Source organism: Giraffa tippelskirchi, chromosome 13 (assembly GCF_054371585.1).
Source record: "Giraffa tippelskirchi isolate mGirTip1 chromosome 13, T2T-mGirTip1v1.2.pri, whole genome shotgun sequence".
Taxonomy (NCBI): Eukaryota; Metazoa; Chordata; class Mammalia; order Artiodactyla; family Giraffidae; genus Giraffa; species Giraffa tippelskirchi.
In genome coordinates, this window is record NC_137287.1 from 49,811,667 (window position 1) to 49,838,506 (window position 26,840).

The 26,840-nt window shown below is 40.3% G+C and overlaps 1 protein-coding gene across 1 annotated transcript in view; it reads right to left on the reverse strand.

Annotated features, from left to right (window-relative positions):
- The window catches only part of PLCB1 (phospholipase C beta 1), an 859,183-nt gene that overhangs the window by 101,413 nt on the left and 730,930 nt on the right, over window positions 1-26,840 (reverse strand). Inside the window, exons 26-27 of the mRNA XM_081559124.1 lie at window positions 25,511-25,730; window positions 20,856-21,036 (exon numbers count right to left, since the gene is read on the reverse strand). Of these exons, the coding sequence (XP_081415250.1) occupies window positions 20,856-21,036; window positions 25,511-25,730 (401 nt within the window). The remainder of the gene's footprint in view (window positions 1-20,855; window positions 21,037-25,510; window positions 25,731-26,840) is intronic.

Here is a 26,840-nt window from a genome sequence, read left to right on the forward strand (position 1 = left end):
TTTTCTTCGTTATAAATGAGATAATCAATGCCTTTCTATCTTGGAGGTACTATGAAGTTTAAAATAAAAATGAGTGTGATACAAATGTAAGTTATAATCAACTGTGATTTATAATTCTTGGTTTCCAGTTATCATTCATTGCTTAATTGCTTCAAGGATGACACGAGTTACCCATCCTGGAAACTGATGTTTGTATTCTGTGTGGGTAACTTCCAAAGAGCACTGGAAATTCTCTTCTGTGCTACCATTTTGAATATGTTGCTATGATAGCAAGTATTTTGTCTTGCATTTATCTGCTTATCAGACTAAGCTTCAAGTGGGCAGTGACTATGTTTTCAAATCCCCAGCCTTTCACAATTTCTAGCTTTCAGTAGATGCTCAATAAATGCTTGTCAATTATGGGAGTGTAATTGTGCCTTCCAAGCACTTTTCTTTCTTTATTCTACATGAAGAACCTACGGAACCTTCTGCCATTGCTTAGGCAGCAGTAGCAACTGGACTTAAGCCTTCTTACTGGTGCACCAAATAGACAGTGTGAACTCCCTATTGAACGTTCACTCTGTTCCCCAGAGATGGAGATTCTCATATACAGCAGCCACTTATATATATGTGGTAGCTACAACAGTACCAAGGGAATATAATCATAACACTAGCAAACTTTAATTGATAATTTACACATGCCAGGCACAGTGTAATAAGTTTTAAATGTAGTAACTTATAATATTTAACTTATTCAATCCTAAGAGTTGTCCTATGAGGTCATATTGACACATGAGACTCAAATTTGGGGCTCAGGGCCACAGAGACTTGGCAGAACTGGGTGTGTGTGTGTGCATGCATGCTAAGTCACTTCAGTTGTGTCCAACTCTTTGAGACCTTATGGACTATAGCCCATCAGGCTCCTCTGTCCTTGGGATTCTCCAGGCAGGAATACTGGAGTGGGTAGCTGTGCCTTCCTCCAGGGAATAGTCCAGACCCAGGGATCAAACCTGTGTCTCATTATGTCTCCTAGCAGGTAGGTTCTTTACCATCAGAACAACCACCTGGGAAGACCAGAACTTGGTATAAACCCAGATGAATTAGGCTCCCCAGCTTGTGGTCTTCACCACTTTCCCAAGCTACCTTTTCGTTATGATTTTAGAAATTTTCTTTAATAACCTCTTCTTATCTGAGAGAATAAAAGAAGCTGAGGGAGAAATTCTCTTACAGAATTGCCATAAAGAATCCACGTTAACTTGACATTAACATGAAATTCAATGCACTCATCTGTGAGGCAGATTAAATCTGAACAAATATTAACTGGAGCTTGGGGCAGCAGAAAACGTATTTGATCATTCAAAAGGCAGTACCTGATCATGACTGTCACAATTAAAGAAATCAAGAAATATTACATCCCGCTAATGCTATTCATCAAATGAATTAGATGTAAAATTCTGCTGTACAAAGACTCTTGCCATTTCCTTGAGGATTCTCACAGCACCTCTATTCTAACTGAGAGATACCCACAGGGCTTTCCTCTCCAGGGGACCTTCCTCCTCCCCAGTTCAGCCCAAGGAATTACAGAGGGTAATCTAGGGATCCCCAACCTTGGTGGCAACATCAGAATCTCTTGTGAGCAACTTCTTGAAAATACAGATTCCAGGGCCTATTCCTAGGCCTGTGGCCTCTACATGTTTAGGGAGAGGGCCAGGGCCAGGGAGTCAGTGTTTTCATAGTCTCCTCTGTTGATTTTGGATTCTTTGCCAGATACAGGGGGTCTCAGTGGTTTCTCTTTTTATGGCCACTGCTAAGTCTCTCAGCAGTGCTTCTGAATTCAGTGATATCCATGCTTCTATTTCCATGTTCTCATCTCCAACGTTCAGCCTAGTCCAGGATCATTTCTTGATTTTGCCAGCACCTGTTCACATTTATAGCTCCCTCCCACCCTCTTTCTCAGCAACATCAACATCCAGGCAGTGAAGCCACTGAGCCTGAGATCTCTCAGCCCTTCAGCTCTCTCAGTTCTGAGTTTTACTTCCATTTGTGTTCAGCGCCCCCACAACTGCCAGCACCAACCTCCCTCATGGTTCCGCAGAAATTTCCCATGTGCTGCACACCCTGGCCTTCCTCCTTGCCCCTCCCTTGGACCATCTGCACTTTCTGCTTATTCTTCTCAGAGCTACTTCCTACCTCCTGTGCTCCCAGAATACACATATTCATCTAAACTATTCAAATCAGCCACAATTCAGCAAATATTTGTCAAATGCCTACTTAATACCTGGCATTATTCTAGAAACTCTGAGCAATGCATTGGCTTTCTAGATCCTGCTACTTGAAGTGTGGGACAGGATTCATCAGCATTGGTATTGCCAGAGAATGCAACAAAAAATGCAAGTTCTCAGCCCCTCCCACTTAGGATTAAATAAAGATCTGCATTTTAATAATATTCCCAGGAGATTCATGTGCACTTTATTGAAGAAGATGGAAACAGTGTAGAAACTCTTATGGACTGAATGTTGTGTCCCTTCCCAATATCAATAAATATATTGAAATCCTGACCCTCGATGTAAGAGGTGGGAACTTTGGGTGATTGGGAGCCTTCGTGAATGGGATTAGTGCCCATAATTATAAAACACCCCAATCCACCACATCTGGACACAGAATAAAGCTCTCTATGATCCAGGAAGTGGGCTCTCTCCAAACACTAAGTCTGCTGGCCTCTTAATGTTGGACTTCTCAGCCTTCACAACTGTGAAAAATAAATGTTCATTGTTTAAGCCACCCAGGCTCTAAGGCATCCTTTCAAATTCCCTCTTCTCTGTCTCAAAAGAGCTGTGAAACTTGATCTTCATTGTCTTCATTACCCCAAACTCAGCTTCCTCACCTCTGAGACAGGGATAATGCTTTCTTCCTTGAGTGGTTGTGAAAGCTGGAGACAGATTTAACATGCGATTTAACATGAACCACGGCACAGGTTCCTGGCTGTTTCCTTACCCCACCTTCCCTGAAAAAGGTTCTCCGCTTGCATTGTTTTCCATCTTCTCCCTCCTGCAGGAGGATCACCATTTCACTTTCTTCTCTCAAACTTTCTTCAGATTGGACACATTCTTTCCTTTTGCCTAAAAACACATCTCTATTTTCTTATCCTCCAGAGCGCTGAACTTTTGTTCCATCTTTGACCTTCCTCTTCTTTCTGTGCCTAAAATGGAAGACCGGGTGCTTCCACAACTGTAATGCCCCACCCCACACCCTTCAACCCCACCATTTCGCTTCCACTCCAACCATTGGCATTTACCTGATTTTGCTTTAAGATTACAAAAACCCTTTTGTTACTGAACTCATTGACCAAGTGTTGGTAGTGAACTTTTTATTATTCTAGAGATCCACAAGTTTTTTTTAGTTCACAGTATCCTTAAGATCTCAGTAATTTTTTCAAGGCACCCCTAAGCCAAAATAAACAAAGGAACAGTTCCATTTATTTATTGAAAGATTAGGTTCAAATAACTTAATAGAAGTGCTTTGAACAGATTCCAATAGATGCTGCTCTGTTTCTTTTGAAAACACGAAACATCCCACAATGTCCTTGTGAGTTCAACATGGTATCTCATGGTGCCATGGCACACGGTTTGGGAATCATGACTTTATCTTCTTGATAGTATGTCAGCTGCCAACCACTCTCATAAGAATCTCTCTTCCCTTCATTTACAGGATCTTCAACAGTTCCCACATCAGTCTTCTCTGACTCTTTTAAGTGCCTCAGTACATTTCTGTGTCAACAGCCTTTGAGCACCTCTAGCTGAGGATGGCTCCCCAGCATCTCAATGACTCTCATAGAAGACAAGTCATCATATTTTCCCATTAGGTATCATCACTCAGTTTCAAAAGTGTACATTACATTTGACTGACCCCTTGAGTGATGTCCCCATCTAGTGAGTGATGGGAATTTGTTCATTTATCTTGTCATCATGTATCTCTTAGCTTTGTGTTCACAACACTCTGTGCAGATTCTCATTAATCCTGTCTGGACTTGGCAAGCATTCCCTCTTTGCCTTCAGTCTCTTCTGCATTTTTCTACTCCACATCAAATAGCATTTTACATATGTCCCAGAGCCTTAAGTGGCTATCTATCCTCAAATATGTTATTTGTTGTTGTTGTTCAGTCGCTTAGTAGCATCTGACTCTTTGTGACCCATGGACTGCAGCAGGCCAGCTGTCCCTGTCCTTCACCATCTCCTAGAGCTTGCTCAAACTTATATCCATTGAGTCAGTGATATCATCCAACCATCTCATCCTCCGTCGTCCCCTTCTCCTCCTACTTCAATCTTTCCCAGCATCAGGGTCTTTTTAAGGAGTCGGCTCTTTGCATCAGGTGGCCAAAGTATTGGAGCTTCAGCTTCACCATCAGTCCTTCCAATGAATATTCAGGATTGATTTTTTTCAGGATTGACAAGTTTGATCTCCTTGCAGTCCAAGGGACTCTCAAGAGTCCTCTCCAATACCATAGTTCAAAGCATCAATTTTTCGGTGTTCAGCTTTCTTTATGGTCCAACTCTCACCTCCATACATGACTACTGGAAAAACCCTAGTTTTACTAGACAGACCTTTGTCGGCAAAGTAATGTCTCTGCTTTTTAATACGTGGTCCAGGTTTGTCATAGCTCTTCTTCCAAGGAGCAAACACTTTTTAATTTTGTGGCTGCAGTCACCATCTGCATTGATTTTGGAGCCCCCCCAAAAAAATCTGTCACTGTTTCCATTGTTTCCCCATCTATTTTCCATGAAGTGATGGGACTGGATGCTGTGATCTGTTTTTTGAATGGTGGGTTTTAAGCCAGCTTTTTTACTCTCCTCTTTCACCTTCATAAGAGGCTCTTTAGTTCCTCTTCGCTTTCTGCCATTAGAGTAGTGTCATCTATCTGAGGTTATTGATATTTCTCCCGGCAATCTTGATTCCAGTATGTGTTTCATACAGTCAGCATTTCACATGATGTAGTCTGCATATAAGTTAAATAAAGTGAAAGTGAAACGTGAAAGTTGCTCAGTAATGTCTGACTCTGCGACCCTAAGGACTATATAGCCCATGGAATTCTCCAGGCCAGAATACTGGAGCAGGTAGCTTTTCTCTTCTCCAGGGGATCTTCCCAACCCAGGGATCGAACCCAGGTCTCCCGCATTGCAGGCAGATTCTTTTACTAGCTGAGCCACAAGAGAAGCCCAAGTTAAATAAGCGGAGTGACAATATACGGCTTTATAGTACTGCTTTCCCAATTTTGAACCAGACCGTTGTTCTGTGATCAGTTCTAATGGTTGCTTCTTGACCTGCATACAGCTTTCTCAGGAGGCAGGTAAGGTGTTCTGGTATTACCATCTCTTTAGGAATTTTCCACAGTTTGTTGTGATCCACACAGTCAAAGGCTTTAGCGTAGTCAATGAAAGAGAAGTAGCTGTTTTTCTGGAATTCTCTTGCTTTTTCTATCATCCAATAGACATTGGCAATTTGATCTCTGGTTCCTGTGCCTTTTCTAAATTCAGTTTGAACATCTGGAAGTTCTTGGTTCAAGTATTGTTGAAGCCTGGCTTGGAGAATTTTGAGCATTACTTTGCTAGCCTGTGAAATGAGTGCAATTGTGCAGTAGTTTGAACATTTTTTGGCACTGCCCTTCTTTGGAATTGGAAAGAAAACTGACTTTTTCCAGTCCTGTGGCCACTGCTGAGTTTTCCAAATTTGCTGGCATATTAAGTGAGGCACTTTTACAGCATCATCTTTTAGGATTTGAAATAGCTCAGCTGGAATTCCATCACTTCCACTAGCTTTGTTCGTATTGATGCTTCCTAAGGCCCATTTGACTTTGCACTGCAAGATGTCTGGTTCTAGGTGAGTGATCACACCATTGTGGTGATCTGGGTCATTAAGATCTTTGTTGTATAGTTTTTCTATGTATTCTTGCCGCCTATTCTTTATATCTTTGGCTTCTGTTAGGTCCAAACCGTTTCTGTCCTTTTGTGCCCATCTTTGTATGAGATGTTCCCTTGGTATCTTTAATTTTCTTGTAGATATCTCTTGTCTTTTCCATTCTATTGTTTTCATCTATTTCTTTGCATTGTTCACCTAGGAAGGCTTTCTTATCTCTCCTTGTTATTCTTTGGAACTCTGCATTCAGATGGGTATATCTTTCTTTTTCTCCTTTTCCTTTCACTTCTCTTCTTTTCTCACATATTTGTAAGGCCTTCTCAGACAGCCATTTTGTCTTTTTGAGTTTCGTTTCCTTGGGGATGGTTTTGATGTCATGAACCTCCATCCACAGTCCTTCAGGCACTCTATCAGATCTAATTCCTTGAATCTGTTTGTCGCTTCCACTGTATAATCATAAGGGTTTTGATTTAGTCATTCCTTAACTGCCGAGTGATTTTTCTCTAGTTTCTTCAATATAAGCCTGAATTTTGCAATAAGGAATTCATGATCTGAGCCACAGTCAGCTCCTGGTCTTATTTTTGCTGACTGTATAGAGCTTCTCCATCTTTGGCTGCAAAGAATATAATCAATCTGATGTTGGTGATAACTCTGGTGCATCATGTCCAAGCCATGGTATGTCTTATTGAAAATACTTCTCAGTCAGTTCACTCGCTCAGTTGTGTCTGACTCTTTGCAACCCCATGAACTGCAGCACACCAGGCCTCCCTGTCCATCACCAACTCCCAGAGTTTACCCAAACTCATGTCCATTGAGTCGGTGATGCCATCTAACCATCTCATCCTCTGTCGTCCCCTTCTCCTCCTGCCTTCAATCTTTCCCAACATAAGGGGCTTTTCAAATGAGTCAGCTCTTCACATCAGGTGACCAAAATATTAGAGTTTCAGCTTCAACATCAGTCCTTCTAATGAACACCCAGGACTGATTTCCTTTAGGATCGACTGGTTGGATCTCCTTGCAGTCCAAGGGACTCTCAAGAGTCTTCTCCAACACCACAGTTTAAAAGCATCAATTCTTCAGCGCTCAGCTTTCTTTATAGTTCAACTCTCACATCCATACATGACTACTGGAAAAACCATAGTCTTGACTAGACGGCCCTTTGTTGGCACAGTAATGTCTCTTCTGTATAGGTTGGTCATACCTTTCCTTCCAAGGGGTAAGCGTCTTTTAATTTCATGGCTGCAATCACCATCTGCAGTGATTTTGGAGCCCCCCAAAATAAAGTCAGCCACTGTTTCCACTGTTTCCCATCTATTTGCCATGAAGTTATGGGATCAGATGCCATGATCTTAGTTTTCTGAATGTCGAGCTTTAAGCCAACTTTTTCACTCTCCTCTTTCACTTTCATCAAGAGGCTCTTTAGTTCTTCTTCACTTTCTGCCATAAGGGTGGTGTCATCTGCATATCTGAGGTGACTGATATTTCTCCCAGAAATCTTGATTCCAGCTTCTTCTTCATCCAACCCAGCATTTTGCATGATGCACTCTGCATATAAGTTAAATAAGCAGGATGACAATATACAGCCTTGATGTACTCCTTTTCCTGTTTGGAACCAGTCTGTTGTTCCATGTCCAGTTCTAACTGTTGCTTCCTGACCTGCATACAGGTTCCTTAAGAGGCAGATCAGGTGGTCTGGTATTCCCATCTCTTTCAGAATTTTCCATAGTTTATTGTGATCTGCACAGTCAAAGGCTTTGGCATAGTCAATAAAGCAGAAATAGATGTTTTTCTGGAACTCTCTTGCTTTTTCGATGATCCAGCAAATGTTGGCAATTTGATTTCTGGTTCCTCTGCCTTTTCTAAAACCAGCTTGAACATCTGGAAGTTCATGGTTCACGTATTGCTGAAGTCTGGCTTGGAGAATTTTGAGCATTACTTTACTAGCATATAACTACATGATTTTGATATTTAACAAGCTAAGCTTTGTTCCTTTAGGAACAAATGCCTTATTCTGAAATCCAGGCATGTGTTTTTTTTTTTTTAACGTGGCTTTTGTATGCAACTAATGAAAATAGTATTTCCCTAGCATCCCAAAAATGTGTTTTAAAAAGGATAATATGTATGTTTAATATGACAAATGTCCTTCCACTCTGCTCAGTTCCCCTGTGCCTCCCCAACTCTCCCATACTACAGGCCCTTCCCTGTAACATTCTGCCTTTTCCAGCTGTTTTTAAAAATTCTTACTATAATTCTGCCCTTATAGCATTTACTGTTTTCATGTAAACTTCTTCTACTTAAAGTCCAGGAGGCAGAGTGATTAATATTATAAATTTGTTAATAATACTGGTTTTCCAGTAGTCATGTATGGATGTGAGAGTTAGACTGTAAAGAAAGCTGAGTGCTGATGAAATGATACTTTTGAACTGTTGTGTTGGAGAAGACTCTTGAGAGTCCTTTGGACTGCAAGGAGATCAAACCAGTCAATCCTAAAGGAAATACATCCTGAATATTCATTGGAAGGACTGATGCTGAAGATGAAACTCCAATACTTTACCCACCTGATGCGAAGAGCCCTGACGCTGGGAAAGACTGAAGGCAGGAGGAGAAGGGGACGACAGAGGATGAGATGGTTGGATGGCATCACTGACTCAATGGCCATGAGTTTAAGCAAGCTCCAGGAGTTGGTGATGGACAGGGAAGCCTGGCGTGCTGCAGTCCATGGGGTCACAAAGATTCAGACATGACTGAGTGACTCAATAGCACATCATCGTCAGACTCACATTACACTGACAATGAGATTACATCTATGCATATATTTTCTGGTAAGGGGAAGCCTGTGTGCTGCTTTGGAAAGGAATAATACTAATATACAGGCTTCCGTGGTGGCTCAGCAGTAAAGAATCCACCTGTAATGCTGGAGAAGCAAGTTAGTTCCCTGGGTCAGGAAGATCCTCTGGAGAGGGAAGGGGCAAACCACTCCAGTATTCTTGCAGGGAAATCCCATGAAGAGGGGAGACTGACGGGCTACAATCCATGGGGTTGCAAAAAATCGGACACAACTGAGTGACTAAACAACAGCAACAATAATATTAATATACAGAGAAAATCAGGAGAGAGAGGGGTAGATAGGCAGATGGACTGTGAGGGATTTCTGGCAAGTGTCTGTCCACTCCTTCCCTTCTCCCTTGTGAATGGTCAGTCCTTTCTCACGTGATCTACTCTGTGTAATTTTATAGTATATACTCATCTTGTCCAAGTCCAATAGAGGTTTCCAACATTTGAAACCAAGAGAATCTTGACAAACGTAAATAAATACATAAAAATTTCACCTCTTAAACCCCAAATAAGATGAAAGAATCCCTGAGTATTGGGCCTAGGATTTCTATGGCATGAGGCATGAAGACTGAACCCAGAAGGATTTTTCACACAATAATTGAAGTGCTTTTTAACTAAGCTAAGGGTGCCCTCATTTCGATGCATTTTTAAGCAGACAGGATCTACTCAAAGAGCCGTTACATCATATATTAGTCACAAAACTCACCAAAGATAGAAAAGAGCAGAAGATTAGTTTAGAAATCTAGGGGAGAAAAATCAGGAGAGTACATAGTAAACTGAAATGTAGTAAATAACATTTAATTTTAACTTTTAATATGATTTTTTTCTGACCCAAAGGAATAGACACATTTAAATTATTTTGCTTATTTATTTACCACTCATGACAACTCTCCTAGTTAAATATTCCAAACCTTCTAAGGAATGAAAAAGAAAAGCCCTGGGGAATATAATTTCATGCTTATTCTCAGCTCCATGCTGAATTTCACTTGGTTTAGTCATTTGAGGGTGAAAGAATGGTTTCCAAGGAGAATAATAATTCTTTAACTCTAACTTGAAAGGGATAAAAAAAAAAAGTATGTGGACAGAAATTGCCATGCTTGGAAATTCTTCTAAGAAGGACAATTTGGGGAAGTGGACAAAGAACCAACTATAGAATGTTCATGATTGAGCTTGGTTGTGTCCAACTCTTTGTGGGCCATGGACTTCAGCCCACAAGGCTCCTCTGTCCATGGAATTTAACACAAGAATATTTGAGCAGCTTGCCATTTCCAGAGGTTTCCCCAACCCAGGGATCGAACCCACATCTCTTGTGTCTCTTGCATCACAGGTGGATTCTTTACCACTGCACCATCTGGGAAGCCTGATAGAATGTTCAACCTTCAGGCAAACTCATTTCCCTTCTCCTTCCACTCACAGCTGGAAAAGAGAGCACCTACTCTTGCGAAACTTTTTATTTTATATTGAAGTATAGCTGACTAACAAAGTTGTGATAGCTCCAGGCACACAGCAGACTGACCCAGCCATACATACACATGTATCTATTCTCCCCCAAACTCCCTTCCTGACCAGGCCACCACATAACACTGAGCAGACCTCCCTGGAGAGCACTTTCTTTTGTGCTAGTCAAAGCATCCATTCTGAGTTTCACCATAACTTTTTTTTTCCTTCTATGAAGAATTAATTTATGTTGCTTCTAAACTAATTAACAATCTATGTATTAAACACATTATTGATAATTTAAAAACAAGGAGAATGTTTATACTGGGATGTATACTGGCTTTTCAAATTGAGAAATATTCATTTATTCATTCCACTCATATTTTCTGAGCACCTATGATGTGCTGGAGACTGTACTGATGCTCCAACTAGGAGATGGCAGACAAGTCCTGTCCAGCTGGAGCTCATATTCCCCACCAGCTCCCTTCTCTTCTCCAAAGAAAGAGAAAATATTGGACTAAATGAGCAACTATCTTGATCATTTCTGAGGCAGTCTGTCATACCTATGAAATTAACTTCATTTTACATTTCCATAGCTAAACAGATTTTGGAGCTGCTTATTTGAATCTAAAAGTTTAAAGAATCCATGAAATTTTCTTTTTTACTTGCTGGGCAAAGCAAAAAATGAAAATGAAAATCTGACTGCAACTCCTAATCAATGGCAATAAGTTGGCCTAATGAATCTATAACATTTAAAATTATTTTTCACTTTTGAAATATACCAAAGTAAATGTTAGTTTCTTAGCTTTCTGGGAAATGTAAATGGGTCATTGTAGCATACTCCCTTGAATGATATTTCTGGTATTCTTTTATAAGGCTATCAACTGGAAATGTTTTCAAACTTAAAAAAATCAAGAAATTTGGTAAACGAAACTCCAAACGAAGTTGAGATGTTTTATCACCATAGATGATGCTGTCTTAACTCTTGAGTGTTGTTTCCTTATCAGTAAAATATGGCATCTAAATGATCTCTAAGATTCCTTTGATAAATTAAAAAATTATGTTATTCTATCATTACCAATATTTTTTTAGAATTCAATGATGATTTTAAAATGTCCTAAAACAATAAAAGTAGATATTTATGGCCATGAAATATTTATTTTAATGATAAAGGGAATTTATTTTATGATAAAAGAAGTTTCATTAAAAATGATTCATATATAGCTTTAAGTAAAAATTTATAACAAGCAAAGATTTATCCTTTTGTAATTATAAAAAACTAATGAACTTACTTGAAAGAGTTTTGAAAAGTTGGTGATACAACTATTTTTGATTTAATTGAAAGAAAAAGATTGCATAGGATCAAATCAGTTGAAATCATTATATCTGGTTAAACCAATTGGAAACAAAAATCCAAACCACCAAAATTTTAGGATAAGGCTTCATAATTCTGAAAGATGTCAAGACCATTTAATTTAGAATAAATGAAATAAACAAACATTGCTAATCAGTTAGATGTGGGAAAACAGCAATAACCTTTCAAACTGGAGGTTTTCAAATAATTAGCAAAGCAGACATGCCTAGAAGAGGCATGATTTGTCCTATGGATCATAATTGAAATAATCCAATAAATCAAGGGCTTAATATTTCCATGCGTGGATTCAGTCGCTCAGTTGTGTCTGACTCTGTGACCTCATGGACTGTAGCCTGCCAGGCTCCTCTGTCTGTGGAATTTTCCAGGCAGGAATACTGGAGTGGGTAGCCATTTCCTACTCTAGGGCATCTTCCCGATCCAGGGGTTGAACCCACGTCTCTGGAGTCTTCTGTATTATCAGGGGAATTCTTTAACACTGTACTTCCTGGGAAGCCCTTAATATTTCAGTATTCCATTTGAAAGCTAGACCCAGAAGATCTGCCCATGAAGATAAACAGCACAGCCTGTCAGCTCCTTTTTTCCTTAATGCAAAATATATCATTTCAACCATCTCTCACTTACCAGATGGAGTGCAATGAGTTTTGTAAATCCAGAGGGCACAAACTAAATTATCAGACTTGTGGATTCTATTTTTGAATTATCCTTTCAGCAAAATTTCTTCTGTTCTCTAAGCTCCTTTAAGTTGGTGCAAGACAAGACTATTATTTTCTTTGCTTTTGGGGATGGGTTCTGTTTACTGACTCTTTTCCTTTCATCTTACCTAAATAGTTATCAATTAACACAAAAAATACACTAAGACATACTGTGCACACACACACACACACACACACAACAACAACGTTTGCTTATTGCTTTAAACTGAAATCCCTAATTATCATTTTAATAGATATGAGAGTTGAATTATCTCTGCAGTCTATAGAAGTCAGAGGGAAACTAGAAGTCAGAGGGAAACTTAACCAGTATTCTTATACAAACATTTTCTTTTAGAAACAAGGATACAGACACTTAAAATGGTAAAATGTTTTAGCTCAAGTTGCATAACTAAAAATGGAAACCATGTCTTCTCACTGTAAATCTTGTGCAAATTGTCCTTTGATAAAGAATGGTGACTATGTTCTAGGCACGGTGTTAAGTTTTCCGTGGATTATTTTATTGATTCTCACATCCAAACTATGAGGGCTATGTGTTGATTTTTGCAAAGAAAATTGGGCCTAGTTCTCCACCATTCCCTGTATTCACTCTTTGCAATGACTTGCAGGTCCCCTGAACAAGAGATACAGTCTATTTCCCTACCCCTTGTATCTGGGTGAACCTTACGACTTGCTTGGAGGAAGACGTTGTAAGACCAGTCAAGAACTTGCCCCCTTCTGCTGCTGCTAAGTCGCTTCAGTTGTGTCCGACTCTGTGCGACCCCACAGACGGCAGCCCACCAGGCTCCCTCGTCCCTGGGATTCTCCAGGCAAGAATACTGGAGTGGGTTGCCATTTCCTTCTCCAATGCATGAAAGTGAAAAGTGAAAGTGAAGTCGCTCAGTCGTGTCCGACTCTTAGTGACCCCATAGACTGCAGCCTACCACGCTCCTCCGTCCATGGGATTTTCCAGGTAAGAGTACTGGAGTGGGTTGCCATTGCCTTCTCCTGCTTGCTCTCAATTAGAATCCTTTCCAACTTCCATACAAAGAAGCCCAGGTTAGCCTTGCTGGATGATGAGAGATGTGTGTCAGTCACCTGCCTGGACCAGCTGACAGTCCAGCCAAACTTCAGGAGCAGAGCCTCGAGGTAACTGGCAACTGAACCACAGACATATCAATGAGCTCAGCCAAGACTAGAAGATCCTTCCAGTCGAGTCAAGTTCAAATTGCTACACAAAGAAACATGAGCTAAATAAATAGTTGTTGTTTTAAGGTTTTAAGTTTTGAGGTGTTTATTATGCAACAAAGCTAACAAATACATATAGGCATACTACTAGAAGGTTCGTCTGTCTTCGCAACTGTGTTCTTAACCATGGTGAGCCCCTGAGGGTAGGAACTACTTTTAGGCTGGGGCCACAGGAATCCCCCCACCAGTATAAGAGCTGTGGTAGGCCTTCAATAACTATAGCTTATATGATTAATATAAGCATATTTTACACTCTCTAGCCCAACCTCCCAAAATAATAAATTAAAAGACATAGCATAGACTCTGTAGGTCAAAAGAATAAGACAGTCCAACAAAAAAGTAGGCAATGGATATAAATTGTTTGTAGAAAAAAGAAATACAAATGGGCAACACACACATGGAAATATGTTCATTTTTATCATAATTAAATCAATAGAAATGACAATAAATATCATTTCTTATATTTATCCATATCTATCTATCTATCTGAGCTTCACAGGTGGCACTAGAGTTAAAGAACCTGCCTGCCAATGCAGGAGACATAGAGACTCAGATTCAATCCCTGGCTTGGGAAGATCCCTTGGAGGAGGGCATGGCAACCCACTCCAGTATTCTTAGCATGCACTCACTCACTCACTCACTCTGTCTATCTAATCTAGAACAACATCCATTCAATGAATTATGCAATGATGATCAGGAAGACTGACAAATAAGAACACATTTTGACAATTATTTCATTCTTTATTTCACTACTAAAGCCTTTTATTTATTTGTCATTTCTTTTTTGGTAGAGAAAGTAAAGTTTTCAGAAAAGCTAGATCATCTATTTCTCAAGAAAAATGACCTACATTACAGTCAGAATATTGGAAGAAGACAGATCACACCACCACAACCACAGTAGATTAGTTACTTCCTGACACTGAAGTTACTCCTGGCACATATAGAACCAGAGACAGCAGAAAATTCAAGATTGGCTTCCAGAAAGGCTGCAGCAGCAAATAGTGCTGATAGAAATCATCAAAAAAGAAGATGGTGAGCTCCCTCAGTCTATAACAGGACATCAAAAATTGCAATACAAGTTTATATTTGAATTCAAGAATTCCTAGCCAATCCATGTATTGTAAAAAAAAAGGGGGGGGGTGGCTTTTACTAAAAGCAGTGACTTGTGCACATTATCTCACTATTTTTTCTTACAGTTCAATAAAGTGAGGATTATTCTTATCTTCACTGGACAGATGAGAAAACAGAAGCCCTGAGTGGTCACATAGCTACTCGGTGGGGGAGCGGTGGCCAGAAATGATGACATTTGATCCCACACCCTCACTCACCACTACTTACATCTTGATGGGCCGTTCCATTAGCAGCTGGTCAGTATTCCCCCAGAGCTTTCACTGTGAGACGTAACTTTCATTCCCCAGAATTGACAGGGAACTGGGGCAATCAGTGAACACTCAGCAGGTGCTACTGTGGGTTTGAGGCCCGAGACTGCTTGCTGATGGGACAGACAGTAGGGTATATGAGAACAATCCCAACCATTGAGACCCATGTGAAGGAAGGAGAAATGAATGGCTTCAAGCACATGGGAGACAGAGTATGGGAAAGAGGAGGAAAGGTAGGGGTGAAGCACATTATGCCTCTGCAGAGGACAAAGAGAATGGTGCTGTGAGAGAGGGTGGCCCTGCCAGGGAGAGAGAGGAGGGGAGACGGGCCCTGTGGCAACCGAGAGGCGAGCCCACGGATACCAGCATAAAACCTCTTCTCCTTGAGCTATGGGTGTTTTGCCTTGAATGTGATGCTGGGGCTGATTCTGAGAGTAATCAAGAACCCTCAGAGGGACCCCTAAGAATTTCTATTCCTTACCAAACTCACATTTAAAATTAAGACCTTACCCTAATGGTATCAGGGTCAGCCTATGGCAGCTGATGAAAAACAGGTAGGTTAGAGCAGATTCTCCAAACATAAGAGTTCTTTCCTGGAACACAGAGCCTTCATGGGGCTCCACAAACCCCCAAGATATTTATGAAGAGTTTTCAGGGGGTACAAACACTTGAATGGGGTCAGGGAACTGACATCTTTACTTTCACTTACGCCCAACTGAAAGTGTTTGCTTCTATCATGAACACAGGCAGGAAATCACAGAGGGGATTTCCATAGGATCTGTTCCCTTTATGACCAACAGATAACCATTCAGCTTGATGGTCAAGGTGTGAGGAGTAGAGACATATTTTCCATTTCAACCAAGAACCTTATGCTTATTCTAAAGTGTGTTTTGAGCAAAGGCTCTAAAACGTGTTTCTGTAACTTTAATGTATAACAAGTCACCTGGGCTTCTTATCAAAATGCAAATTGTGATTTAGCAGGTCTGGGCTGGGACCTGAGACTCTGCATGTCTAAGAGGATGGCTTCCAGGTAATTGGGGGATTACACTTTGAATAATTAGGCCACAGAGCTGTTTGGACATAGAATTTTAAGGCTAATGATTCTTATTTGGACAGTAGAACAAGTCCTTTGAAGCTACAGAGTGTATCAAGCTTGGTGTGCCTCCTACGATAACATGAACAGTCACCTCAAAAATATTCTTTTGGTGTTTATCAATTTTTATGGTGAGGCAAATTGTTCCCACACCTGTGTCTCTGTATCAGTCTGCTGACATCTCTGTGGTTTCACTTCTCACGTGGTATCATGACTGGAGTACATGTTCCCTGCGTGTGTGCTGATTACGCCTTTCTCATCTGTATCTCCAGTGTCTATCAGAGGGTTTGGCAGATATTAAGTTGTAATGAATATTTGGCAGGGAGTTTATAGATGATGTGGTTTCTTCCTCAATCCTTGAACTGTAGCTTTACATTTGCATTTAATTCCCAAAGCAATTTTAGGAGATAAAATATCTTCTGCTTAATTTTCCTCATCACCCAAATACTCCTTTTTACCTGCGGCCTACTTGCTTTTTAATTACACTTCCATTTGTCTCATTTAGCCTAAAAGGCCATTTTTAATTCAGAACCATAACCAAAGATAGAATTGACACTTCCAGGTGTCTTTCAATCAAAAGACTTCCTGGTAGAACAATTTCTAGTTATTACAAATGGGGTTGATAGAAAGTTCTGATCCACATGTCAGCTAAAGACATGTCATATAAATTGAGAATGCCCTGAAATGACTTTAAAATAAACTCTGTGTTGTTCTAAATCCAAGATGTTTGGATCTTAGCCTTCTTAATAAGGGCCCATACAAGTGTGTTCAAAGGCACTGGGGCATTCTCTAACCCCAGATCCACAATCACAGTGGTGAAAGAGGGAGCATTTCATGTAGGTTCCATACATTTGGCCTGAAAGGGAAGACTGGCTTGGACATATGCATTTGTTTTTCTGAAAACCCTTTAAAGCTTTCATTATGGACTCACTCATTCCTTCCTAGGGAGAAGGAGGCAGAAGCACATGTTCTGGGATTGTCCCCTACACTAGGAGTTTGCCCAGCTCTCCTGCTCCAGTGGCCCTTCCGGTGGGTTTTCCCACCTATAAGTTCAGCTTGGTCTTCTCTAGTTCCCTGCCAACCTTCTCCTTCAGGGGAAAATCTGTCCAGCAGCTTTCTATGCCCCATCTGGTGGTATTTGATGTGGTGTCAACACTCATGTAAAATTACCCCTGGGACTTTGAGCTTGTGTAGCTGTTTCTTGGGATTTCTGCACCTCATTTCTGAAACTCAAGTCTCCTTGTCCCTAGGAGGTCTTTCTAGAATGTTAGGGTTTCTGTTTCCATTCACACCCCTAATAGATTCCTATTTCAGGAATCTGCTATCAATCCTGGGATTCCTTCTTATTCCACCATATCTCTTCTAAATAGCCATGTTTCTTTCCTTGGGGAATGGATCCTGCTGTGGACTGGTGCTCTGAGGAAACTCCAAATGATTATGCCTGGATTGCTTAGTCTTTGTGGTTCAAAAACTAACTACTTTAGTTCATCGTGGAAACTTGGGAAAGTCACTACATTTCTCTTAAGTTTTTAATCTGCAAAATGGGCTGGTAGTGTTGTGAAGATTAAATTGGATAATTTCTGTAAATGACTTAGCACAGCGTATGGTCCAATGGGGAGTGTTCAATACACAGTTGCTACTTTAATTTTTATGATTGTTATTGTTTCTGGAGTCCTAGATATGGGGGACTGAGAAGACCAATGGTAGTAGACTGTAGCTCTACTGTAGTAGACTGTAGCTCCCAAAGCCATTCTCTCCTGTACTTTCTCAGGTCCGGCAAGGCAATCTCTAGCTTATAGGAAACCTGACCTCTACCCAACTGTAATTTCACTGCTTGATCTTATTTCAATAGTTCAAAAATAAGGCAGCCCCTCAACAGCATGTGGAGCTTTTAAAAATAAATCGTTGAGCCCAACGTTTAGGTTTAGAGCAGTGGGTCTCAAAAGGTGGGCCTGGGACCAGAAGCGTCAGCATTGCCAGCCCCACACTAGGCTTGCTGAATTGAAAATTCAGCGTAGGGTCCAACAATCTGTGATTTAACCACCCTCCAGGTGATTCTGATGCCTGCTCAGGTTAACACTAACTGACCAAGTGGAATCTGATTTTTGACAAGCTCCTCTCGTGCTTTTGACCTGCTCTTTTGCATACTATCATTGCAAGCCAGACCAGTACTAGAACAAGAGCATTACCCTGAACCATCTAATACACAGTCATGACTAAATCATCCACTATTTGCAACCTACCATCAGAGAAAGCTTCAGAATTGTCTTACATGGAGAGGCCTCCAGCAATGAAATGAACAAATAATATAAACACCTCTTAGAATCCATTTACCCTAGGTATGCTAATTTCTATTATGCTTACTCATTTGTTTTATTTTTGGCATAAACTTATTTTCAAGGCTACTTTATTGCTTGATTCATTTTATTTATCTGTCACCAAACATTTATCATGTCCCTATTATGTGTCAAGCCATCAACAACAATGAAATGCAAGTTGGTGCAGTCACTATGGAAAACTGTCTGGCGGTTGCTCAAAAAAGTAAAAGTAGACTTGCCATGTGATCCAGCAATACCACTCCTGGGCATATATCTGGACAAAAGTATAATTCAAAAAATACATGCAACCATGTGTTCATAGCCAATGGCTACTGGCTACTGGGGCTTCTCAGATGGCATGGTGGTAAAGAATCTGCCTCCCAATGCAGAAGACACAAGAAATGTGGGTTCAATACCTGAGTCAGGAAGACCCCATGGAGTAGGAAATGGCAACTCACTCCAATATGCTTGCCTGGAAAATTCCATGGACAGAGGAGTCTGGTGGGCTATAGTCCAGGAGGTCGCAAAGAGTTGGAGATGACTGAGCACAGCACAGCAGCAGCACATTGGCTATTGACAATAGCCAAGACAGGGAAGCAACCTAAATGTCTGTCTACAGATGAGTGGGTAAAGATGCGGTACACATATACAATGGAATGTTACTCAGCCATAAAGAAGTGAATTAACGCCATTTGCAGCAAAATGGATAGACTTAGAGATTACCGTAGACTTAGATAGACTTAGAGATTTAGATAGACGTAGATAGACTTAGAGATTTCCCAGCCTGATGCTGGGAAAGATTGAAGTTAAGTCAGAGAAAGACAAATACCATATGATATCACTTATATATGGAATCTAAAATATGACACAAATGAACCTATCTAAGAAACAGACTCACAGACACAGAGAACAGACTTGTGTTTGCCAAGAAGAGGTGGGAGAGGGACAGATTGTGAGTTTAACATTAGTAGATGCAAAGTATATAGATGATGGATAAACAACCAAGTGCTACTGTATAGCACAGGAAACTATATTTAACATCCTGTGATAGGCCATAATAGAAGAGTTTTTAAAACATGTATGTATATATGTAATTGATGCTTTTGAACTATGGTGTTGGAGAAGACTCTTGAGAGTCCCTTGGACTGCAAGGAGATCAAACCATTAAATTCTAAAGGAAATCAGTCCTGAATATTCATTGCAAGGACTGATGCTGAAGCTCCAATACTTTGGCCACCTGATGTGAATAACTGACTCATTTGAAAAGACCTGATGCTGGGAAAGATTGAAGGCAGGAGGAGGAGGGGACGACAGAGGATAAGATGGTTGGATGGCATCACTGACTCAATGGACATGAGTTTGAGCAGGCTCTGGGAGTTGGTGACGGACAGGGTAGCCTGGTGTGCTGCAGTCCATGGGGTCGCAAAGAGTCGGACATGACCGAGCAACTGGACTGAACTGAATGATATATAATGGAATCACTTTGCTGTATAGCAGAAATTAATACAACATCTTAAATCAACTATATTTCAATCAAGGGCTTCCCTGGTGGCTCAGATGGTAAAGAATCTACCCACAATGCTGGAGACCCAGGTTCCATCCCTGGGTTGAGAAGATCTCCTGGAGAAGGGAATGGCAACCCACTCCACTGTTCTTGTCCATTATTCCATGGACAAAGGAGCCCAGCAGGCTATAGTCCATGGGGTTGCAAAGTCAGACATGACCAAGCAACTAACTTTCACTTTCATTAAAAAAAAAATGGAGTGTCACAATTACTGAGAAAAATATTGGAGGACAAAACTGATCATTCATGGAAATGGTGGCATTTCCTTTCATAGGGAGCCTCAGAAACTGAGTGGAAAACATCCCATACTGGCCACTTAAATATTATCTTTTCTAAATCTAGGCAAGTGGATTGTATAAACTTTTATGCTCTTTTTGTACCACTGCAAAGCTACACTACTGCATAAAAAGTGAACCTTTATTTGCAGTATGTTATTAATTTTCTTAAATATAAGTGTTTTCCAATTCCTTGTAAGATTTTCAAAATACCCCCCAAATGATTATAGCCAAAAAATGAATTAGTAAAAATAAAAATAAAACATAGCCTCATTGGAGAATAGAGAGGAGTTCGGAAAAGATGTTGGAATAGTGGAATTTACAAAATATTAGTATGGTGGATGCTATTTGGCTCATGTAATTTCCATATCTAAGAAATGATGACTTTGTTGCTTTTTAAAATCCAGCTCCTGAGTTTTGATCACGCTTTTATGTCAAGCATGTGTTAAACCATATGTCATAATATGGATCTGAGAAACGCATCTTACCTCTCTCTATAACCTGGCAACAAAATAAGATTATTCAATTAGGAAACAAAATGAAAGTGCCAGCCAAACTTGCTGCTGCCTCCTGTTACATTATCCAAGGGCATCAAACATGTATACCTACGGCCAATCCATGTATGGCGAAAACCATCACAATATTGTAAAGTAATTATCCCTTCAATTAAAATAAATTAATTAATTTTAACAATATTCTTTATAGAAAAAAAGGTTTGGGTATAGACACATAAATCACATTTTTCAGGCTTACCAGTTTGATGTGTTCTCGCTTCTGGTATTTTTCGCTATAATACTGCTCTTGTCGAAGATTAAGCAGCTGCTGCTGTTGTTTGTCCTTCAGATCTACTAACTTTTGGGTCATTTCGGCATCCAGGGCAGCAAGGTCTTGCTCAATTGTTGAAGAGACATGGTCAGGGCTGCTGGGTTCTGATCTGCAGAGACAAAGAGCTCGGCTCACAAAACGTGCAGTCCAGAGCAAGGTAGAGAGAGGGCTGCTCACCAAAGTCCTTCCTAGAGAGAGGAATGTGTTTGGAAATAAATAGTCAATAAACCACTTGAGACAGAGGCTGATACCCCAAGGACAAGCTTAGCAACAGAGGGTCTCCAAACACGGAAAGTGGATGGAATCTGTGTTGCTCTACAAAGAGGTAGGGGCCGAAAAGGAAAGCCAGGCAGCTAGGGCTCCTCACGGTGGTGCCGAAAAGGATAAACCTCCCTTGGGAAAAACAGTGTCTAATAAGGACTTCTTGAGGCTTTTGTTTTTTTTTTATCATAGAATGTATAACGCAATTCCCAGCTACATCTCTTCTATACATTTCCTATACAATTCTCCCATACACTCAGCACTGATAATGCTGTAGGGGAAGTTAAAAAGGTGCTGAATTTTGCTTCCAGATGATGTAGATTGACAACAGAGAGCATATGCAGACGGCATGGCAACACTCCCACCTGACATGTTCTGTTTCTTGACATCTTTTAATAGGAAAGATTTGTCATTAACATATTTTTTCTCTGGGAGCTGAACGAACTTCATTGATATCTCCACCCAAAATGGCACTTTGGTTCCAAGAGAAAGGAGGATGAAATTGAGTTCATTATAATATATTTATCAAGAGTTCACTCTGTGCAAGGGGAGTTCCTTTGAGTTATTCATAGAGAAATACACAGATATTTAGAAGTTTAGGAATAATATTGAAACAAAACAAAGCAATTCTCACTAACTTTTTGTGCCAAAGTATATAGTATGGTTCCTTCAAATTTTGTGCTCTTATTTCTTTAGGTCAAATGGAAAGCGAGACGGTGTTGGAAACAGTACTAAGAGCAGGTCTGTTCTTTTTGTTTACATAGAAACCTCTTGAGGAAGAACCACCCAGAATATCAGATTCTGTCTCTGTGCTTTCACTTGTGACCAAGCAGAAGAGGTTTCTTGGATCAGCTGGTACAAATTCCTCTTGCTTTCTCTTTGAATTAGGCCAACACAGCAGTGCCATATGGAGAAGCAGTTGGTAGAAACTAGTGTTAAGATCCTAATTTGTCAAATAAGGCATTCTGAATTCCCTCAAAGATCTAAACATCAGAATCGCATGGCAGCATTGAAGTGGCCCTCTGTTCTGCGTGAATATAAGTTTATTTATCAGTATCAAAGAGGAGGAGTGTTGGTGGGGAGACCTCCGTCTTGGCATGAACATGAGATACATTTGTCATCTTCTGTAGCAGGAAGTTGGTGCAGCCAGAACAGAAAGATAATGCTTGAATGAGTGACAGCCACCACAGCAGAGGCACCGGGGTAACATTTCCTGACCACTCAGCAGGTAACAGGGATGCTCTGCTTGGCTTCTGGCTTTCACAATAATCCAACTAGAAGGTACGACCACCTCCAGTTTGCATTTGAGGAAACTGAGGTCCAGTGAGACAATTTTCCTGAGGACACAGAATGAGGGAGCGGCAGTGCTGCTTACCATAGGACAGCCATCTAGAAACTGCAAAGTCTATGCTCTAGGAACAACACAGTGTCTGACAGAAACTGTCTTTGAATGATCTGCTCTTTGCATTAGGTGAAAGCTCAGCTGAGATGATGGGTATTTGAATAAGAAACTAATATAATATAATATTTCACACATGAAACTTACAAACCAATGTTACCTCAATAAAAAATAAATCTAAAAATGTATTTATTAATTCATTTGAAAAGAACAACCCCACTACATATTAATATGTATTAATTCCCTGATCTTTCCTGATGGCTCAGATGGTAAAGAGTTGCCTGCACTGTGGGAAACCTGGGTTCAATCCCTGGGTTGGGAAGATCCCCTGGAAGAGGGCATGGCAACCCACTCCAGTGTTCTTGCCTGGAGAGCCCCCATGGACAGAGGAGCCTGGCGGGGTCGCAAAGAGTCAGACACGACTGAGTGACTAAGCACAGCACACATATTAATATATTTTGTGAAAAATAACCATACTTTCTAAACAAAAAGAAAGTCATTTTATGGACATTATGTCCATTTATTACTCTGAGGTGTTCTCAGGATTTTTACAAGTATCATAGGGAGATGGACAAACATAATCAGATCTCAGTGGCTTTGCCTCTTGGAAAAAAAGTTTCTCCTGATGTATGTTCTGATGCTAGATGCTTAAGAATCTTTGTTTGTTTGTTGATGGAAAGTATAGAAAAATAACAAAGGGATGATGTTTCTGCGTCTTCTTCAAAAACAAGGTTGAAGACATTATTCCCTGTTGCCTAATGTTGCCTGCATATGATCCAAGAGATGCATTGAATCTTTTTCTTTGTAATTTATTAGTAATACCAGGAAAATGCTTGTTCCTCTTAGAAAAGAAACCAAGTTTCCTTTAACCAGATAAGGAGAATTATATAACCCATATTTCCTTTTCTCAGAAGCTAAGAGCTAACTTCAGGGTTCAAGGACAGAAATTACATTAAATGGTTAGTGCTGTCCAGTTGAAATATAATATGGGCCATGTATTTGATTTTTTTGACATAGCTATCTTAAGAAAAAAGAAATGAGTAAAATAAATTTTAGTAATATATTTTGCATAGCCTGATCATTTCAGTATAGAATTAAAGTAAAATCAATATATGTTAATTTAAAAACATGAGTTTTTTTGAGAGAAGTTTTTGAATTCTGGTGTGTATCTTGTACTTGAAAAACATTTTAATTACAGTGTGTCACTGTTTGTGGCTAGTGACTCATGCACTAGACAGTAGGTCTGGTAACTGGTAGACAGTCTGTGTGCATGTGTATGTGTGTACGTTTTGGGGTTTTTTCCTACTTTTATAGGATTTTTTTTTATGTCTTCTATGATAAGTTACTTCAGGATTCTATTGGAAGTTTGCAGGACATGGCTTATAAGTAAATAAATACAGGAATAAACAGATGACTAAATACATAGCACTAAAATAGAAATTCAGGAGAAGTTTTAGGCCAAGCTTTGCCTGAACTGCTTGTAACTGTGGGTAAATATTAAGCCTTTAGTTTTCAGATTCCTCCTTGAAGAATTGACAACAGTTCACCTAGATGGCTTCTAAGGCTGCTCCAGGTCTAAAAAATGATGATTTTTCAGATTTTAGAAGCTCATGTCCTAGATTTGATTATTTTAAAGTTGAGAACAGTTAAAACACACGTCACAAGATGCATCTGGAAAGGCCTCTTGCCTCTCTCAAACCCGGCATCAGGATTGGAATACTGAGTGAGGAAGTAAAAGGAAGGCATGGTACAGCACGCCTGACTCCATTTCTATGCTCTCATATTTTCCCACATTACCACATTAGGCACACCGGGGTGATAACTGAATAGGTCATGTTCATTGCTACGTCTCCATTGGTTGAATGAATGTGTGAGAGATGCTTCTCCCCGAGGCTTAGGCCCTGAAAAAGCATTATCTGGACAGAGTTTTGTGGGTTTCAGATAGGACAGCAAAGGGTAGTAGAGATTCTCTTTTCCATAAGACGAGTTGCCTCTTCAGTGAGGTTCTAGTCCACAGCAAAATGTCATAGCCCCCAGGTTGCGTGTTGTATGCTCAGTTGCTTCAGTCATGTTCAAATCTTCAGTCATGTTCAAATCAAACCATGCATGGACCATATGTAACCCATCAGGTTCCTCTGTCCCTGGGATTTTCCCAGCAAGAATACTGAAGTGGGTTGCCGCGCTCTCCTCCAGGGGGTCTTGCTGACCCAGGGATGGAACTTGTGTCTCCTGCATTGTATATCAGCTGCAATATGGCTAGTCAACCAGCTGGTCTTGGGCCTACAGGCTAGAACTCAAGGGTAGAACTTCCTGTGTATCTAATAGTCTCAAAATCTGGTCAGATAAAGAAATTCACAACCAAAAGTGAACTGAGGGGACACCAGAGCTGTAGAGAGAGGAGGGGGTTGGGTAGCTTTCCTTCTTGCAGTGGTATAGATCCAAAACATGGTACAAAACACTGAAAATTCATCAACTATATTTCAATTTAAAAAAATCCAGTAAAGACCGCAATATGACAGTTTGCAAAGGAAGAAATATAAATTAACGATATATATGTTAAAAATTCAACTTAACAAAGAAGTGCAGATTAAGATACTAAAAGCATCACTCTTTCCTCCATCAGTTTGCACTTTCGTATCTTGCTGATAGCTACAAACTGAAACAGAAAAGTCTTTAAATTGATCTAGGGATCTCATTTCTAGAATTTTAAGAAAATAATTAAGAATATGTGAAAGATTTATCCGTACATAATTATCACTACATTTCTTGCCATAGCAAATAATAAAAAACAACCCTTATGTTCAATAATAGAAAATCATTTAGATAAATTGTAGTTTGTTCATTAAAAAAACATTGAAAATTCACGCAAATGACTCTCTTCCTTTATACTACAAAACAAACAAAAAATACCCATTCTACTTACTTTTTCTTATTGTCCTTTTTGGCTGTCTTTTCCAAAGCTGCTCTTCTTCTCAAGTAGTCGTTCTGGATTTCATTATATTTTGTAGTGTGCTCTTTGATGAGGTCGGTGGTTTTCTTGTGGTGTCTCTTAACCAGGTCTTTCATTTCCTTGTAGTGCTTCTTTTGAAGTTTCACAAACGACTTCTGCTGCTTTAGCTCTTCAATCGTCTGTGCTTCTACTTCTGCAACAAATGAGTATGAGAGCTGAGAGGCGTGGAGGGTTGGGAGGGCAGAACCGCTGCTGCTGAGTAGTTGTCTGTCTGATCCTGGCCCACCGGGCTCGGGAGCAGAGCTTGGAGGTTAGACGGTGCACCAAGCTGGTGCCATTGCTTGCTAACTTTGTGACTATGTTACCAAATTTCTCAAAGACTCAGTTTCTTTACTGGTAATTTTTTTAAACGTTTGAGTTCCCTAGAAGCAGAGCCCAAAGGAGGGATTCAGACATGTGTGATCTACCGCGGGGCACTCAGGAGGGGTATGAGGGCAGCGGGTACAGAGCATCAGCCGCTGAGCAAGGATGTGGTCTCGGCTCGTGGTCTGGCTTCTGCCTGGCCCCAGGGGGCGCTCTGGAGCTGTGAACTGTACTACAGAGTCAGTTTCACCTAGAAGCAACATACTCGGCAATATCAGTGGGAAAGGCATAAGCTCCCTGGAGAGGGGGCTTCCTTTCAGCTGGGGGCAATTTTCTTTTTTTTAATGAAAGATCTCCTACACAATCTTCAGCTCTCCCTGTGGTTTGCTAATGTTTGCAAATAGCACTTCACCTGCTTTTATACAAATCGTTGATGCCTAGAACATCAAATGCATTAGGGTGTTGTCAGAGACACAGCTGTGTAACAAGCAGCTCAAAGGGATATAATGAGACATGCTGCAGGATCGAGTACCTGACACAGCAGCTAGATATTTCTCAGATGAGAAATCCCTCTTCACCATCAGTGTGCCTTCCATGAAGGCAGTTTTCAAAAGCAGAGGAAGTTCTGAACTGTTAGCAACCAACGTTCACTACAGCTGGGAGCTGGGTGCACCAGATGGTGGAGGCAACTTGGGTGGGCACCAAAAGGATTCACTTTAAGGATCACACAATTTCTATTTCTTAAGGTTGTTATGGTGATGATGAAATGAAAGAATTAATACAGTTTTTAACAGTTTCTGGCTTAACACATGTTTGCAAAGGTTCTTGAGCATCATTTCTCAGGGGCACTATTCATAGTATGGATATCGTAGGTTTGTATGTTTATCACAACATTGCTCCAGTATAAATCAGTAAGATGAAGGAAGGTCCTTACTGTAAT